This window comes from Hippocampus comes, unplaced genomic scaffold (genome assembly GCF_001891065.2).
Source record: "Hippocampus comes isolate QL1 unplaced genomic scaffold, H_comes_QL1_v1.1 scaffold32, whole genome shotgun sequence".
NCBI lineage: Eukaryota > Metazoa > Chordata > Actinopteri > Syngnathiformes > Syngnathidae > Hippocampus > Hippocampus comes.
In genome coordinates, this window is record NW_017806239.1 from 255,167 (window position 1) to 271,888 (window position 16,722).

At 43.1% G+C, this 16,722-nt stretch overlaps 1 protein-coding gene across 1 annotated transcript; it reads right to left on the bottom strand.

Annotated features, from left to right (window-relative positions):
• Positions 1 to 13,410: 13,410 nt before the first annotated feature.
• Positions 13,411 to 16,097, bottom strand: htr1b (5-hydroxytryptamine (serotonin) receptor 1B). The gene has a single exon (XM_019857345.1). It carries the CDS (start codon positions 15,659 to 15,661, stop codon positions 14,513 to 14,515), a length of 1,149 nt encoding a protein of 382 aa, XP_019712904.1. The 5' UTR covers positions 15,662 to 16,097; the 3' UTR covers positions 13,411 to 14,512.
• Between the last annotated feature and the right edge of the window lie 625 nt (positions 16,098 to 16,722).

The window sequence follows — 16,722 nt, forward strand, 5'->3', positions numbered from 1 at the left end:
ATATATATATATATATATGTTTGTTTGTTTTTGTATTATAGTATCTCTTTAAGTGAGACAACTGTCAACTTGTAACCATGACAAAAAAACAAAACAAAACCATAAAATGAGTTTTCTGCTCAACCAAATCGGCAATCGGCAGTCAAATGATATGAGCAGTACTGCACCACTGGATTGATTCATCATCATCATCAGAATTGTTGAAGTGTACTGTATGCGCAGCTATTGCACATTAATTATGTATCCGCATTGCTTGCTGCAAACCGTTTCCTGTATTGTATTTTTAAGGTTACAGAAATGTTTGGAAGCATTCAAAATGTTATTATTATAATATTCATAGTAATATTATTATATATAAAGTATTTTGTGATCATAGTTTGTTGTATATTTATGGTTTAGAGCTGGTACTCAAATTCAAGTATTTTGTTCAACAGATCAAATGTATATTTACTGAGGTCGGTCACATGCGATGATGCTGAAAATGTCTTCAAAATAAAATGTCATTTCCACTTGATGTGGGAAACAAACTCCCTGTTTTGACTCATCATAAAACCTCAATCGTAACCCCATCAACTGAGCATTAACTGCGACATCAGTGGATTCATCCATAGCTAGGAAAATGCACTCTGCGTTTTTATTCCATCACACAGCTGCTTAAACAGATCACCAGTCAATACTTCAGCGCGTCTGGTTGCTGTGGAATCAGAGTGGGGGAGTGGGAGTGCTTAATTTTAATTGTCATTTTCTCTTTTTGTTTGCCCTCAGCGATTGTGTACATCACATCAGTCATGCATTGTTTCATTACTTCTGCATCTGAGAAAAGTCCATGCCACTCTCAGTGAGCACTCGGTTGCTTTTTGCTGTTGTGTCGTAAATGGGACAAGAACCCGACTTTGCAGCCTCATATGGCAATATCAGAGTGCAATATGAGTGCATTTACTTTTTTCTTTCTCACTGCTGAATTTGGAATAATCGTGTCTTTAAAATGTCTGTGCTTCGTGATGCCGTTCCAAATTGGAGATTTTCACAGTTTTTGTCTCCCAGAATATGAAGCACACTGATCTTCTTCTACTTGGAGAAGGGAGGCATGCAATTTTTTTCAGTCCATTCTTCATTGAATTGCCGATTTTCACTCTCCCCTTTTCGTTTAACAGTCAAGTCAGCCCATGCCATTTTTGTGCAATCTACACTCCCCCACTTGGCAAAATGTCAGCAAAAGTGGCAGTGAACTCAGCGACCCAGTAACAAGCTGTCTGGTGCATTTGCGTCCGCACGTGTAGGAGACAGGTCCCAGTGTACACTCGCTGACCCCAACAAGACACACAGTGAAGGAAAACATTTTTCAATTGTGGTTCACCTGCCAGGGGGCAGGTCCCCACCGCATCTCACATCCACAATGAATGATTGGTCCATGATGTGTTGAGATGTGCGAAGTAAAGCGGGGTTTGCCACCATACTAATACTTTTGGTGTACGCATCTCAGAAAAGGTCGTAACAGTTCACGGGTCCACAAATAGACCACTGGTTTGGATCGTCAATACAGGCGATTTCAGGGGAGTGGTATTTACGATGTGCATGACAAGGACCCTCATCTGTCGGGATTAGGATCAGAGTCAAGATAAAGTCAAAAATGAGGATTAACAATATCGACTCGCCCATTGACTTCATGTGGAAATGCGGCAGTTGTCCTGCGTCCTCGTTTGTGATGAAATCAATTTTGCATAAACACAATCCAACTGAAATGCATGAATTATGCCTTAAATGAAATACGTTTACGCCACCATCAACGGGTCCAAGTTTGACGCTCAACCACAATTTGGTGGCGACAAGCCTGACCTTCTCATGCAGATGATGGCTTGAATCATAGTGCAATTACAGAGGTCACTTTAAATTATGCAGCAGGGGGAAAGGGGCACTTGCCATCTGTCAGGAGAACTTATTTCACTGCTGCAAATGCTTCCATGCGCTATTGTCCTCTAAGTGCTTACATCCCTCATCTGTAGCTTTGCATTTGGATTTTATTCCATTTGTTGTACTATAGTTATCCCAAAGGAGAAATTGTCTTTCGAGTCGATGCACAATATGTCTTACGTGCATTCTTCCACACTGAGAACGAACTGAACACATGGCAGGCAGGGAAGAGTGATGGTGGTGCACCTTTGGGCACTTTGGGGGTAGTTTGTGTGATTGATTTCCGTTTATTTATTTGTTGCCACAGTCATGTGGAAATATTAGACCGGAGTTCCACATTTAATAGAATTTGATTGAATTCATCTTGGCTGCATGGTGGAATAGTGTCAGCTTCATCATTCTGAGTTTCAAAGTTCGAGACTATTCTCATGAGAACGGCTCGCGATGATGATTGTGATTAATATTGTTCTTATTTTTGTTGTTGTTGTTGTTATCCATCCATCCATCCAACTCTCTGTACCACTTATCCAGACATGGGTCACGAATGGCTCTCTCAGCTGTCTTGGCGCAAGAGGCCAAGCACACCCTAAACTGGTCTCCAGCCAGGGCACCTATCGGCAAACAGCCATTCGCTCTCACATTCACATGAAGTCCCATGAGTCTTTGATCATCATTAAATGCATGTATGTCTTTAAGATGCCAGAAGAAACCGGATAACCTGGAAAAGACCCACACAAGACCGGGTAGAACATGCAAACTCCACACTGAACCCGGAATCGAACCCACAACCTCAAAATTGTGAGGCCTTACCAGCCCTTACTATGATTATGATTGTTGTTGTTGTTGTTGTTGTTCGTGATTTGTTGTTATAAATTTTAGGTCTGAGGCTTCTGTGCAACAAGTTGCTGATTTCCATAGCTGTTTTTTTTTAACTATAACTTTATTTTGAAATTCACTTTTTAAAATTGCATTACACTCACAAGATAGTGACTTTTTCCGAAATAAAAATCAGAAAAAAATATTCTTGTAACGTGCACTTAGTTTTTTTTATTATACCTTTTTTGTAAGAAAATCAGATTTTTTTGTTTTGTTTTACAGATTAACGATCCGCTTAGCCTCACCAGGGTTGTGGGTGTGCTGGAGCCTATCCAGGCTGTCTTCGGACAGTAGGCGTGGTACACCCTGAACTGGTTGCCAACGAATCGCAGGGCACAGACAGACAACCATCCATTCGCGCTCACAATCACACCTAGGGACAATTTAGAGTCTTCCATTAACCTCCCACGCATGTTTTTGGAATGTGGGAGGAAAACAGAGTACCCAGAGAAAACCCACGCAGGCACGCAGAGAAGATGCAAACTTTACACAGGAAGGCCAGAGCCAGAATCAAACCCTGCACCTCTGCACTGTGAGGCTGACGTGCTAACCAGTAGGCCAACGTGCCGCAACTTGAGATCATTGTAATTATAATTGTTTACATGCTGTAGGTCTGCCTCTGTATTGTAATGAGACTGCATAGCAGTGAAGTCACAATTGTCCAATTTTCAGAAGGTGAGAGCGGGATAACAGTCGAGCGTAGCCACGATAATAGAACCACTTATCTTTGGCAAAATATACCGTGGAGCCAGTGAGAGTCGGCGTGAGAGTGCTAACATCAACACCTCAACTGCTTTACTTAGCACATGAGGATTGTCCTAATCTGCTGTAATCTGTTATGAAAATCTGCTCATAAGGGTAGTAGCTGTTTGATTAATCAGCCCCCATGTGGTAAAAGGCCTGGCCTGGCCGGGCAGCCTGTTAAGTGGATGATAAGCATCAAAAGTGGCCGCATGTATCAATGGATAACTATCAGGAAGCGGGAGGCAATTTAATATCTTAGAAATGCGACTACTGGCTAGAAGGCCACAAGAAAGCAAAGTGGATTGAATGTCTTGCTTAAGGTTCTCTTCCAGCATGATGCCAATCCATTTCCTTTGAAAAGAAACAATTATGCAAATATCAAACTCTGAAGTTTTGCATATTACAAGACTCAGGCAAAGTGGTACTGCATGCTTGGAGGTTCATGATGAGTTTGTTTTTTTGTTTTTTGGACAGATGTACCAGGGGTGGAAGTGTGACTTCTTCCCGAGAAAGGACTCCCACGAATTTGCCTTTGATTATTTCTGAATTTTTGATCAAACAAAAACTAGGAAACATGCGCATCTGAAAAGTTTTGTGCTAGCCATGTATCGTATTGATCAATGAATTGGGTATAATACAGTATTAGAGTCGATTCAATCTTGGACAGACAGAGACATATGCACGGACAGTCAGAGTACATGGCTAGAAATGATCACAATAAGCACACATGCTAATATTGGATGTCATGTATTAGTACTATCCTCCAAAGTCTTTGTTTTGTTTTTGTCTAGGGTGAAATTTTTTTGAATTCAGGATCAGAAGACTTTTTCAAGTAACTCATCCTGTCTGGCATACAAGTGTCAGAAAAAGAAGTTCTCCGCACCCGTATGCTATTTGGGACAGGAGATGCTTCCATGGGACAGGAGATGAGAGCCAATTTCTTTTTCGTTAATGGACGCTACAGCTTCTTGTTGCTTTCAAACCTAGCTTTTTTTTACGTGAATTACGTGAAAAACAATTGTAAATAGCACAGCCACCTTATCTATATCTATATTTATATTGCACTTCATTGAACTGTGTACATTGAAACTGAAACGTTATTTTTGTGAATGCAAACACTTTGTTTTTCTTCTTTCTACCCCCCAAATGTAAATGTCCCCAGTGTGGGACAAATAAAGGATATCTTATCTTATCTTGTAGCAGACGTGTGCACATTTTCAGCATGACGTCTTTGACCCACTGGTGAAAAGGACACTTTGATTCACTCCTCCTTCATCTATAACTGTTTCAAACAACAAAGTGTATGCAGGAAAAGTGGTTCAGATTGCACGACTGTCTGTGTCTTAGGTGTTGTGTTGTATTATTTTGTCATTTTATGTTAACTGTTCTTTTGATGGCGGCGCGGGCACCCGCAGCAGCCCCTCTTGTTGTCTTGTTGTCTGGTTGAGAGGGAAGAAATTTCATCTGTGGATGCACATACAGCGCATTTGACAATAAAGTTGTACTTGACTTGACTTGACTTGATCTGTGTCTATGTTTTGCAGGACTGGAGGAAAAACCCTGGCAGTCAGTGTTGGGGGGAATGAGTGAGAAAGAACAAAGGAAAACATTGGATCAAGTATCAAGTACAACTTTATTGTCAAATGTGCTGCACAGCACAGATGAAATTGCATCCGTCTTAAACAGACAACAGATAATAAGAGGAGCCGCTGCGGGTGCCCGCATGGTTGGATGGTCTTCGATTGGGCTGTGCAACTGTATCCTCAATCTGGTACTGTAGTACAAGTCCATACAGGACATTACAATCTCCAGAACCACAAAAACACCAAACGCAGTGACAACAAAGTGTCTTTTTAAGTAAAACTGGATCGTTTCCACCAGATGATGATTCATCAATGGTTCATTGAACCATGGATGGGAATCACTCTCTTAGAGACATCTGACAATCCTGTCTTTGCTGACTGTAATTGCAAGAGAATATCTTCAATTTAAAAGAAGATTCAAATTAGGCCTAATCATCGTTATGTGTGAACGCTTCGTTAAGAGAAGTAGAACTCTGACTTGGAGCGAGTTAGGGATGACACATGCAGTTGGCGTACATTTGGATGTACTGGAGGACTGGATTGCCTGGCAAGCTCTCTTAAGACAGATGGACAATGATGTCAACACGGCGTACGTCGAGCGTGTGTTGCATAGAAAAACACGGAGAGCCTCTCAAACCAAATTGAATCAAAACGGCATCAACTTGAGAGATGTTCGTTCTAATGTATATCAACCTTCATGAGCATATTATGCAAAGACGTATGCAAGCACACATCAAGATAACCTGACAAGATACACGATGAGCAGAAAGGTGAGAGTAAACATTGAAGCTGTCATTCCCGAGCTGACATAATTGTGACACCGGGGAAATTTCTCCTGAAGAAGCTCTGGTTGAGACGCTTCAGTGACGAGATGTTTGATGATGAGGAAATAAGTGGCCCCAATGCGTCGCATGGGAGCCTGAAATGGGGCTCACACGAGGAATCATATCCAGCGCCACTTATAATACAAGACCACAGGTGGATGAAATGCTCACGTCTTGGCCCCTGGAGGGATTTCAGTATTCTGTTCAAAGAGGAGGTGGTTGGAGGAGGCGGAGGTGTGCAGGTAGAGAGAGAAGATGAGCCATGAATCGTGCTATCCGGTGTGTAATATCCCCAGTGGGCAGGGTTCATTTCATCAAGCAAGATCGGGGAGTAAAGCAAAGCTGATGTGTGCAGCGGTGATAAGAAGCAAGTGAAGGACAATGGGCCAACAGAGGTGACCAAAGTGGAGAGGCAGGACGTTGTGAAAGGGAGGCAGACCAATAAACGTGGAGGAGAGGAAGGGGAAAGTAAAAGAATGGAGTGGGAACGTAATGGCATGGGAATCTGAGAAAGAGGTCAAAGTGAGTGGCAGCCCATCAAAGGTGAACGTGATGACTGTGTAGTGACGATGTGCGTCACCACCGCTGTGACAATGAACATTGATTCCACTGTCACTTTATCTGTGTGTAATGCATAATCCATAGTCGATCACAACGTCTTTGTCTATTTTTAACGATAACTGACTAAAACTAGACTAAAACCTTTTTGAATTTTCGTCAACTAAAACTAGACTAAAACTGTCATGAATAGGAATGGCTAAAACGAGACTGAAACGAATCAGCATTTTTGTCTAAAAGACTCAGACTAAATCTAAAATGGCTGCCAGAAACAACAGTGCACTGAAAATAGTCCGTGAACATTTCAGTATTAACTCTAGAAGTGTGATTTACGTTTTTTTTTTTTTTTTTGGACTGTGATGATAACCATAGAACCACAAATCTAATCTAACAACACAAGATAGGAAATCAGAGCAATCCAGCAAAATGTATTGCGTATCAAATACAACTACACCTCAATGTTACAGATCGAATGTAGATACACGCTGGCTCCAAAACAAGTGACAGTATCCATTTCGTGTTGGTACAAACTTGAATCTTTGGTGAAAATTATTTGAGATGAGAACTCAGAACAGGTTGAATTTGACATTGGAGGTTCCACTATAGAAAGAGGCTTGCGTCCCAGTACTTTTATCCATATCGCGTACGCTCAACTTTCAGAGATTATTTTGTCACATTAAAGAGCGCGATGCTATTAGCAGTCTTTTCATGACTCCCGCCCTCTCCATGCATCGATCAAACGATTCTCCCCCCTTCACCGAGTCTTGTAAGCTTTGTCGCACTGTGAGCGCCTACGTAACCATGACAACTAGTTTCTAGAAACTAAGCGGACACAAAGCCAACCTTGAAAAGTAACAATGATGGAAGATACAAAGAACAAAAATAAATGTTACATGAGGATCTTGGAGGAGGAACCAATGTATTTTTTAATCAAAGAAAGTAACACCTGACGGTGCTGAACAATGTTGACGCAGCGGATGATGACGAATAAATAGAAGTGTGGCCTCGGTAAAATGTCCCCCGAAGCTGTTACAAATAGCAAACCTGTGTCAAAGCATCTGACATCAGCGGGACGTTTGCGGGCGGCATGAAAAATCCGCGTTGACAACATGCTGGAGGCTTGGAGGCCGATGTGGAGCATACCGAATTAGGCCCGCGTCAGGCAAATTTCATGCTAATAGCCGCTGTGACATTTGGTGTTGTTATTGCATGTGAAATTGAGAAATTACAAACACACTCGTCGAGTTTCCGTCTCAATGCACCTTCTCATGCTTAATATCAAAAGGTTAATAGCCAATATGTAAATGGAGCCTGAAGGTGCAAGGAAAGTCCTCATTGATATTCCTTCAGGCTCTCCACCAAGTGGGATGTTTTGTTTTGATCTTTCTTCAAAGACGTCATCGCGCGCACGTATAGTGGCAACTTGAAATTAGTACATACATAGCAAGAATGTACCATAACAATTCAGCAGGTACGCTCTGACCCGCTCTGAAGTTTTCCACACTGTTTTACCCTCATTTTAACTTCTAGCATCTCGATCCAAATCTATTCTGCATTGTGTGAGAAAGGGCAAGCCGGAGCTTTGTTCTTGACGCGCTGTCTTCTGTGTCGCGTGGAGAGTCTACCCTCTGCATTTTAAAGCATTTCAGGATGAAACTGTGAGCTTGACCCCTAAGTGGGCTGCAGTCAATTGCAGAAAAGAACAAGAACAGCTCATTGTTTGTTTTGTCTCTAATATTTTTGGGGGGGTTTTCTGCTCCCGTAAGATCCCAGTGAACTCACAGCGGGCATATTTTCACATCAGAGAAAGCACAGAGTGAGGCAGCAGGAACATGGTGTCAGTCAAACACATACAAATTTATCGATTTTGTAAAACTAATTGAATGCAATTACAATAAAATACAAAAACGTGTTTTACTTTGACATTAGGAAACAAAGACAACACCTCGCCACTGATCTGCGAGCCTTCACTCAGGATATTCTCGGAGGTAAGTAGAGGAAATTGTCACACGGTACATTTACAATATGTATTGTGTTTGACAATAATACTCAACTATATTTATAATTTGCCATCAATTATTGTTAACAGCCTCTCTAAACATTGTCACTCTCACCATTATTATCACTCACTTTCTATCTTGATGGCCATCCAGTTTTTTTTTTTTTTTAAATTAAATAAAACAAAACCGAATTGAATAACATTAAATGAGATTTATTTTTCGGTGGGGGGGGGGTGTCTTAACAATGAAACACATATGCATTGATATTAAAGTTATCACTAGAATTGTGTGACCAACGTAACCGAATCTGCTCCTTCCTCTCAAGGTGGCCATTATGGCTCCTCGCCACTATGCCACACATATCCAAGCAAGTAATTTTGTGGCATGGTGCCTTTAGGCGTGCGAGTGGCCATTAACCGTGATACATTTCGGCTGCGAGCTCCTCGCAATGCAGTGTGGGCGCCTACACAAACGGAAATACAAGCAGCAACCTGTCAAGTGGGTCAATGAAAGCTGTGAGATTTGTTTTTTTAATGTTTTCCTGGTTTTTTTTTTCTTTATGACTGCAATCCTTTACAGCGAGCCACACACAGCGTATCCAATCGTGTGACTCAAACAGGCAGAGTAACATATATTGGCCTCGTGGCCGACAAGTAGCGCTAACGTGAGGTGCCAGGGGGTCTTTTAAAAGCACCTTCGGAGCATGTGATTGTTTTGAATCGTGCACGGCATACACATGATTATTAATAAGATGAAGCGTGCATTGTGGCTGTCATCCATCTTACCTGTTAGCTGCTGCTGTAGACACACACAAGAGTGGAAGAGCGGTAAAGAGATTTTTGGCCCCTGACTATACGCATTGTTCTCACTTATTCTTTATTTATGAATCATTTCCCAAGCAAAAGGGGTCTCAGCGGGCAAACGAGTTGATCAATCACGAGAAAATGTGAGACGGTCTGAACAGAACGAGTCCAGTGCAATTAAAGGATGATGCTGATGAGATGCGGCTAGTTCGACATCTCTAAACGATTCAATCTTCTTACCTTCTTGGTCCGCCTAATAGATAACCTGCTGACTTATCCCACCGCACGTCAAGGTCAATTGTTCTCACCTTGGTAGGGCAGTTTATTTATAGCAGATGGGTCCGCGTGTTTCCAATTTCTGCTGATGAATGCCACCAGGCCTTTCCGATGCCACGATAAAGCTGTTAACCAAAACTGCATTGAGCAGGGACGTACTTTATGGCTCCATTATCCACGTGTTGTGCCTCGCTGGCCGTTAGCATCAGCGGCGTCCTTCATTCCATGCAAAGCAGCTAATAGGGAGAACGCACTGTAATTAATGTATTTGCTCTAGAGATGGCATCGTCCCATGTCAACAGAGGGCTTGTTTGCAGGGGACGCAGATGACAGTGCACAAGTCAAAGAAACAATTCTTTGGATACACAAAATCATTTCTGGAGTGTTTTTTAAACAGAAAACACTGAATATGCGTGTGCTACCGTACGTGTCAGACATTTTCGTTCAGAAATCTCACTTTATTGCACAGGGTCCCGCAAGTACTTTTAACAAAACTTCCTCTCAAAAATAACATTAAGGATTTTCTACAGGACATAATACGGAAAATGGACTTTTTAATTTTTATGGATATAGTTTGGGTCTATAGAGGGCCTGCTGACCAATCAAGTGTGGAATTAAAAAAAAAAAAAAACAAGGAGATGTTTATCGTGCCTGTGTGTTTTGTATTTTGCCTGAACAATTGCGCTAATTTACAGAATACTGCCCCAACATAAAGTTTCTCCTCCCATGACTGAGCAGCGAGACTGGTCGTTGACCTCCCATTTTCACAGAAGCGCGATCCGATCAAAGCCATGAGCCAACAGTATCGTCAGTGTTGGCTTGTGAGGTTAGTTGAGTTGCCAAAAATTGTACTCAAGTAAGAGTACAGCACTGTTACTTTGGAATAATGTGACTCAAGTAAAAGTACAAGGTAGTCCTCTTAATAATTACTTCAGTAAGAGGTAAGTATTCATATATGTATGACAACTCTAATTTTGCCCAATAAAGGTCACTTTAAATCTAGTATTTTTACTACGTTTTAGGTTTCGATTAGAGTTTAGAAGGCTGGGCTAAAGGTCGTGATTGTTGAGGCTGTGATGCAGTGGTGAAGAAGGAAAAAGAAAGACTTAATGGTCATTGCACAACCAAATTGTGTTCAGTACTCCTCAGACGCAAAACAATGGAGACATTTGGACGATATACACGTTATTAAAACAACACCACAGCAATACAAAAGATGTGAGCAGAGTACAAAAGTAGTGTCTGTAGAAAAATGTCGGTCAATAGATAACGAAATAAAAAGACAATGCAGTTAGAGTAGAGCAGCAATGCGGTGCAGTGGCTGAGCCATCTCTTCTGTTTATGGGGCTGTGCTGTAAGGCCTCCATGAGGCACAACCCCTCTGAACACACTCCCCCACTTTTAATGCATTCATTCATCACGCACATAAAGTTTTTTATGGGTTACTCACGAGAAAATTTCTGAAGGTCATATCTGCCAATCTGGGACTTCATATGTGTGACCTGATGGAAAGTACACTAATTACACGGGTGGTGGGTCTCTTCACAAGCCGAGGGTTGGAATGCCTTGAGGCTCCACCCGCCCATTGCGGTGTGCATGAGCGCTTTGGCTTCGGCAGATGGGGCAGGTTTCTGGGCTCCTGGCAGGTTCTCGGTGCTGTGGCGTCTCAGTAACACCTTATCTTTTGTGTCCCGGCACCATCAAGTGTAACCCTAGCATTTTGGGTGACCCCCGAACGCAAATCAGCTGATATATGAAGAAAAATAGCACATGCCTCACATGTCGCGACTAATAACTTTGATATGCAAGCATTTTTTTGTTTGTTTTTTTTTGACAAACAGCAGTTGAACAAGCTCATGCTCAACTTCCGATTTCAAAACTAGTTATCCATCAATATGTTGCATAGGTGTAATAATATGTTGATGCGATGAAACCTGGGCACACGGTGGTCAACTGGTTAGCGCGTCGGCCTCACAGTGCAGAGGTGCAGATTTTGATTCCGACTACGGCCATCCTGTGTGGAGTTTGTATGTTCTCCCCGTGCCTGCGTGGGTTCCGAAAAAAACATGCATGGCGGGTTGATTGGGCACTCATTATTGTCCGTCGGTGTGATTGTGAGCGCAAATAGTGGATCTATGTGTGCCCCGCTATTGGCTGGCAATCGGTTCAGGGTGTTCCCCCAATTACTGCCCGAAGACAGCTGGGGTAGGCTCCAGCAGACGTGTGACCCTTGCAGATCAGAAAATAGATGGATGGATGGATGCAATGAAACCCTTGGTTTCACACTCATAACAGCCCTCTGAGGGAAAGTGTATACCTGCAATGTGATTAGAATGAGGGGAAACACGTCAGTCGTAGCCCAACACTTCAGCAAGCTTTGCGACCCAATCTACAATGCTGGTCGATAAACCTCATTGTGCTCAGCTGAACTCGTTGAGTCGGATCTGATTGGGCCGGATGATCTACAATTGCATTCACCAACTGTGCTTTACCTGCTGAGTTTTCAATTAAGCAAACGCACCATCCTCTTATGATTTTTAAGTGGTGTTCTTGTAGGATGAAATGCAAACCTTGCTTTGAAAAACACCGATGACAGCACCAGTCCACCAGTTTTCTGTACCGCATATCTTCACTCGGGTTGCAGGCGAACTGGAATTTATCTGTAATTTCTGCCATATTTACATAAGTAAGCCAGTGAAAACTTTGCTTCTGTTTGTATCGCTCGAGCCTGTTGCAAGCATTTCTTTTCACCAAATGCCTGATAATGAAGTGCTGCCTCCATGAGTGAAATTACAGTAGATGCTTTGACTGTCTTCAGGGGGCTCGCATGCACTTTGAAGCTGGCACTTGCTTTCTCATTGAAAAAGTTCAACAAGGGATGTGGAGAGAAGAAAGCATCCTCTTGAAATCCTTGAAATGTTTGGAAATACCATTCAGAGTAATAAATATGGGAGTAACTGAGCCGTGCAAAATAATTAATTGCATAACCTCGAAATGGCATATTCGGGATTCTTGTAAAATCAGGCCGCCCTGGAAATGTAAAGAACATAGACGTGCGAAGCTTTTAATTGTAAAATTGCATACATAATGTGAAACATATAGCGCTTGTTATATAATCCATTCATAATTTGCCTCTCCTCCTGATGATTATATTCAATTCATTTTCAAATTCCCTGCTGTAGAACCTCTGACTGGTGGTATCGTTAGTGTGAAATAAGATTGTACATCCACAATAATGGGATGGAAATGTCGGTTGTACATGTTTGTTTGCAGCTTATTTTGCCATATCTGGCCATAAATTAATAATCCAACCATGAAAGCATATCCTGTGTACCCTATCCAGCATTAGAGTGCATATATGTGTGAGCATTAAGGAAATCCATCAAAATGGTGTTAGGAACATCTTTCGGCTCATTGGTCACATGCGCTGTTAATGCGTGATGACGCTTATAAAAATTTATCAAACGAGATGCCTATATACATCCGTGTGTGTCTGCCTGTGTATGTGTGTGTGTGTGTGTGTGTGTGTGTGTGTGTGTGTGTGTGTTGGCATCGTGAGCAGCCTTTCCTAAGAGGGTGATGTAAGATACCATTGCTCATGCAAGCTATCATTGCTTCCTGTTGTCGTTGTTGCTACCATGCATTGGACTACGAGGTTGTGAAAGCCACATGCTCCTGCAAAGTTTCACGTGCGGAGAGGATATCACATGGGAACTGGCGCCATGAATCCCAATGCGTTCCAATGTCAATTTCAATCAAGTAAAATTCCATCTGCGGTGTATAACTCAGAAATGAGATGCGCCCCCACAACAACTAACGGAACAGACCAAAGAAATTCTTGAAATACTTGTCTTTATTGCACGGCATCTCTGAGAGGAAAGAGATGAATCCTCGTGTGTGTATGTTTGTGGAGGTCAAACATCACATTGCAGACACACACGATAGCAGCCCACACAGCTTATCTGTGTGACATTTGAAGACATTAGAAGCATGATATCAAAAGTGATCTGAAAATACGCACACATACACATATCTGATTCACAACTGTGCAAAGTTTGAGACAGGTTTACGATGAGGATACACCGCACTATCAAATACATGGGTGGAGAACCTCCTCCCCAGTGGACCAATTCAATGACAATGAAGTTTGAAAGACGGTCCAACAAATGTTTATTATTTTGTATTTTGAACATTTAGGGGTCAAATGTGATCAACAGTTCCTTTGAGGTTTTATTTCTTCTTGAAAATCACATCGCAGATCGGATGGAGTGCTCTAGCCGGCCGCGTCAGGCCCACGAGTCCAAAATTTCTCACGCCTGATTTAACTTTCCAATAGTGGAGGGACACTCATAATTTAAAATAAAAAATAAGAGACAACTCTTTGGACTCATATGTGCATTACTGGTGGTTGTGGATGTGTTTCTAATATTTGGACTGCATTCCTCGGTGATATGCAATTATTATTTCATATAGAGTGGAAATAGAATTTCCCTTTAAGGGATTAAAAAGGCTAAAATAAATAAATAATACATTTCACATATTTTTAAAAATCAAATAATAAATGTGGAAAAAATAAATTACATTAAATAATATACATATTTTTAATTCAATCTAATAAAAGTGAGCATTGTCTTTGTTAAGGCATATTTTTTTAATACAGATCAATTAGATTGTGCATGTTTTTGGGTCTATTTTTTTAGATAACAAGTCACCCTGCAATGAATGTACATAGATTTTATTTCACGTTTTGTATGATGATTAAATCTATTTTCCCCTGTACGTTACCCCATCAATGTCATATTCAACGCAATAAAGTAATCCGTGGATTCCCCCCCCCCCCACACACACACACACACACACACACGCCATGGCTTTGGACTGCAATTTATGGCATCTGCGTATTCACATTCGTAATAATGAAAAATCATTCAAAAGGATCACCCTCTGCAGCATCTGAAGCGCACAAGTTTGTGGAAAGCTTTCTTGAAGTCCTCATTGGACATGGTGTAAATGATGGGGTTGATGAGCGAGTTCAGGTAGCCTAGCCAGGTGAAGAAGTCAAAGAGCTCGGGGACGACGCAGGCGTCGCATGTCGCCACCACCAGCGTGTAGATGAAGAAAGGCAGCCAGCACACGATGTACGCGCCCAGAATGATGCCGAGCGTCTTGGTGGCCTTCCTCTCTCTAGCCGCCGAGATGCGCTTTTTCTCCAGAGCCGCGTCCGACAGAGTCACCTTCACCTGGTTATCGCTGGTGGACGAGTTGGTGTCGCTGGACGGCGCGTCGTGCCTGCCGCCCTGCAAGGGGCTGGTGGAGGCGTTGGAGCCCGGGGAGCCCGTTACCAAGTACGCCGAGGTCAGCCTCTTGCCCGCCGCCTTTTTCTTTTTCTTGGGGGATTGCTTGAGGATGCGTTTGCGCGCCTCCACGTAAATGCGCCCGTAGAGGACGATGAGCAGCAGGGTGGGGACGTAAAAGGCGCCGAAAGTGGAGTAAATAGTGTAGAAGATGTGGTCCGTGTTGACGCTGCAGCTCGTCAACTCGTCCGCTTTGACTTGCCTCCAGAAGAGCGGCGGCAGCGAGATGGAGATGGCGATCACCCAGGCGGTGGCCACCATGCCGGCCGCGCGCCCCGGCGTGCGCTTTTTGGAGTACTCCACCGCATCCGTGATGGCCCAGTAACGGTCCAGGGCGATGACGCACAGGTGGAGGATGGACGCCGTGCAGCAGGTGATGTCCGACGACAGCCACACGTCGCACACCACCTGGCCTAGTGTCCACTCGTGGATGACCGTGTAGAGGACGCACACGGGCATGACAAGGATGGACACCAGCAGGTCGGTGACGGCCAACGAGGCGATGAGGAAGTTGGCGGGCGTCTGGAGCTTCTTGGACTGGGAAATGGTGGCGATGACGAAGGCGTTGGACAGGCTGGTGGCCAGCGTGATGGCGGAAAGGAGCGACGCCAGGCTGATCTGATAGGCGAGACTGTGCGCGCTCCACTCCGCCTCGGACGCATCCTCTGGCTGGCTGATGTTGGAGGTGTTCACCGGCAGCTGGGTGGGCTCCACTTGACCGACGCCCTCCATCACTTCTCGAGTCACTCTTGGCTCATATTCTGTCCATCGTCTCACACTTCAGGGGTTAAATGCGAAGAAAGTCGCCTCCGTAACGCCATGGCACGAATGATTCTTTTCACTTGTAATCCACTCCTCGCGGGGAAATAAGTTGACCACTCTTCATCGTGACAATGCACAGTGATGATGTGCTGCCGTTCCAACGCGTGAGGGACATAATCCGCATGGAAGGTGAAAAGTTTTCCAGACGCGCTGCTCCTTGGCCCCTTGCAGAGGGTGACTGACGAGCTGAGTCTCAAAGTGCAGCTTTTTATACAGTCTGTGACATCAACTGATGTCTCCATGAAGGGCCAGACTGTTTGCTGGGTCATAGTGCCCGTGGATCCTCTGTCATTGATGCCCATCACACGGATAAGGTATACGCACATTTTACTAAAAACTTTAGTAGTCTTATAATGCATTATGAATTAGTACAAACCATTAAAATGTTTATCATGGATGACAAAAAAAATAGCCTTTTTGAGATAGTTTAATTGGGTTTACAGCATCGGTGTCAAACATACGGCCCGCGGGCCGGATCCGGCCCGCAAAGGAGTTTAATCCGGCCCGCGAGATGATAATGTAAAGCATCGGTGTCAAACATACGGCCCGCGGGCCGGAACCGGCCCGCAAGTAGGTTCAATCAGGCCCGCAGGATAATGTAAAAGTGAAAAAAATGCATTAAAGACACAGAATTAATATTTTTAATCAGGTGCAATTCATTGAGTATCCGCAAGGGGACACTGTTTTGATCAGAGAAGAAGACAACAGCAGCCTCAGTCTGTCACTGAGACAGACCCATGACAGCAGACGCTATCAATAGCACTCTCACATTTACACATTTAATAGCACTCTCCTTAGTTTGTAAGGTGTAGGCAGGGATTACATTTAGATTTTATATGCACGTGTAAATGCTTTAAAACTTGCTTTCTTTATGAATCTTGTTTAATCTTAAAGTGCATTACTATATTTTTCAATACCAATTACTTGTTAAAGTTTGTACAATCAGTGGGATCAGTTGCAATGCATATATG

Bases quoted from the DNA above. Each gene is read 5' to 3' on its own strand.
- htr1b (XM_019857345.1), bottom strand. From the start codon at position 15,661: ATGGAGGGCGTCGGTCAAGTGGAGCCCACCCAGCTGCCGGTGAACACC.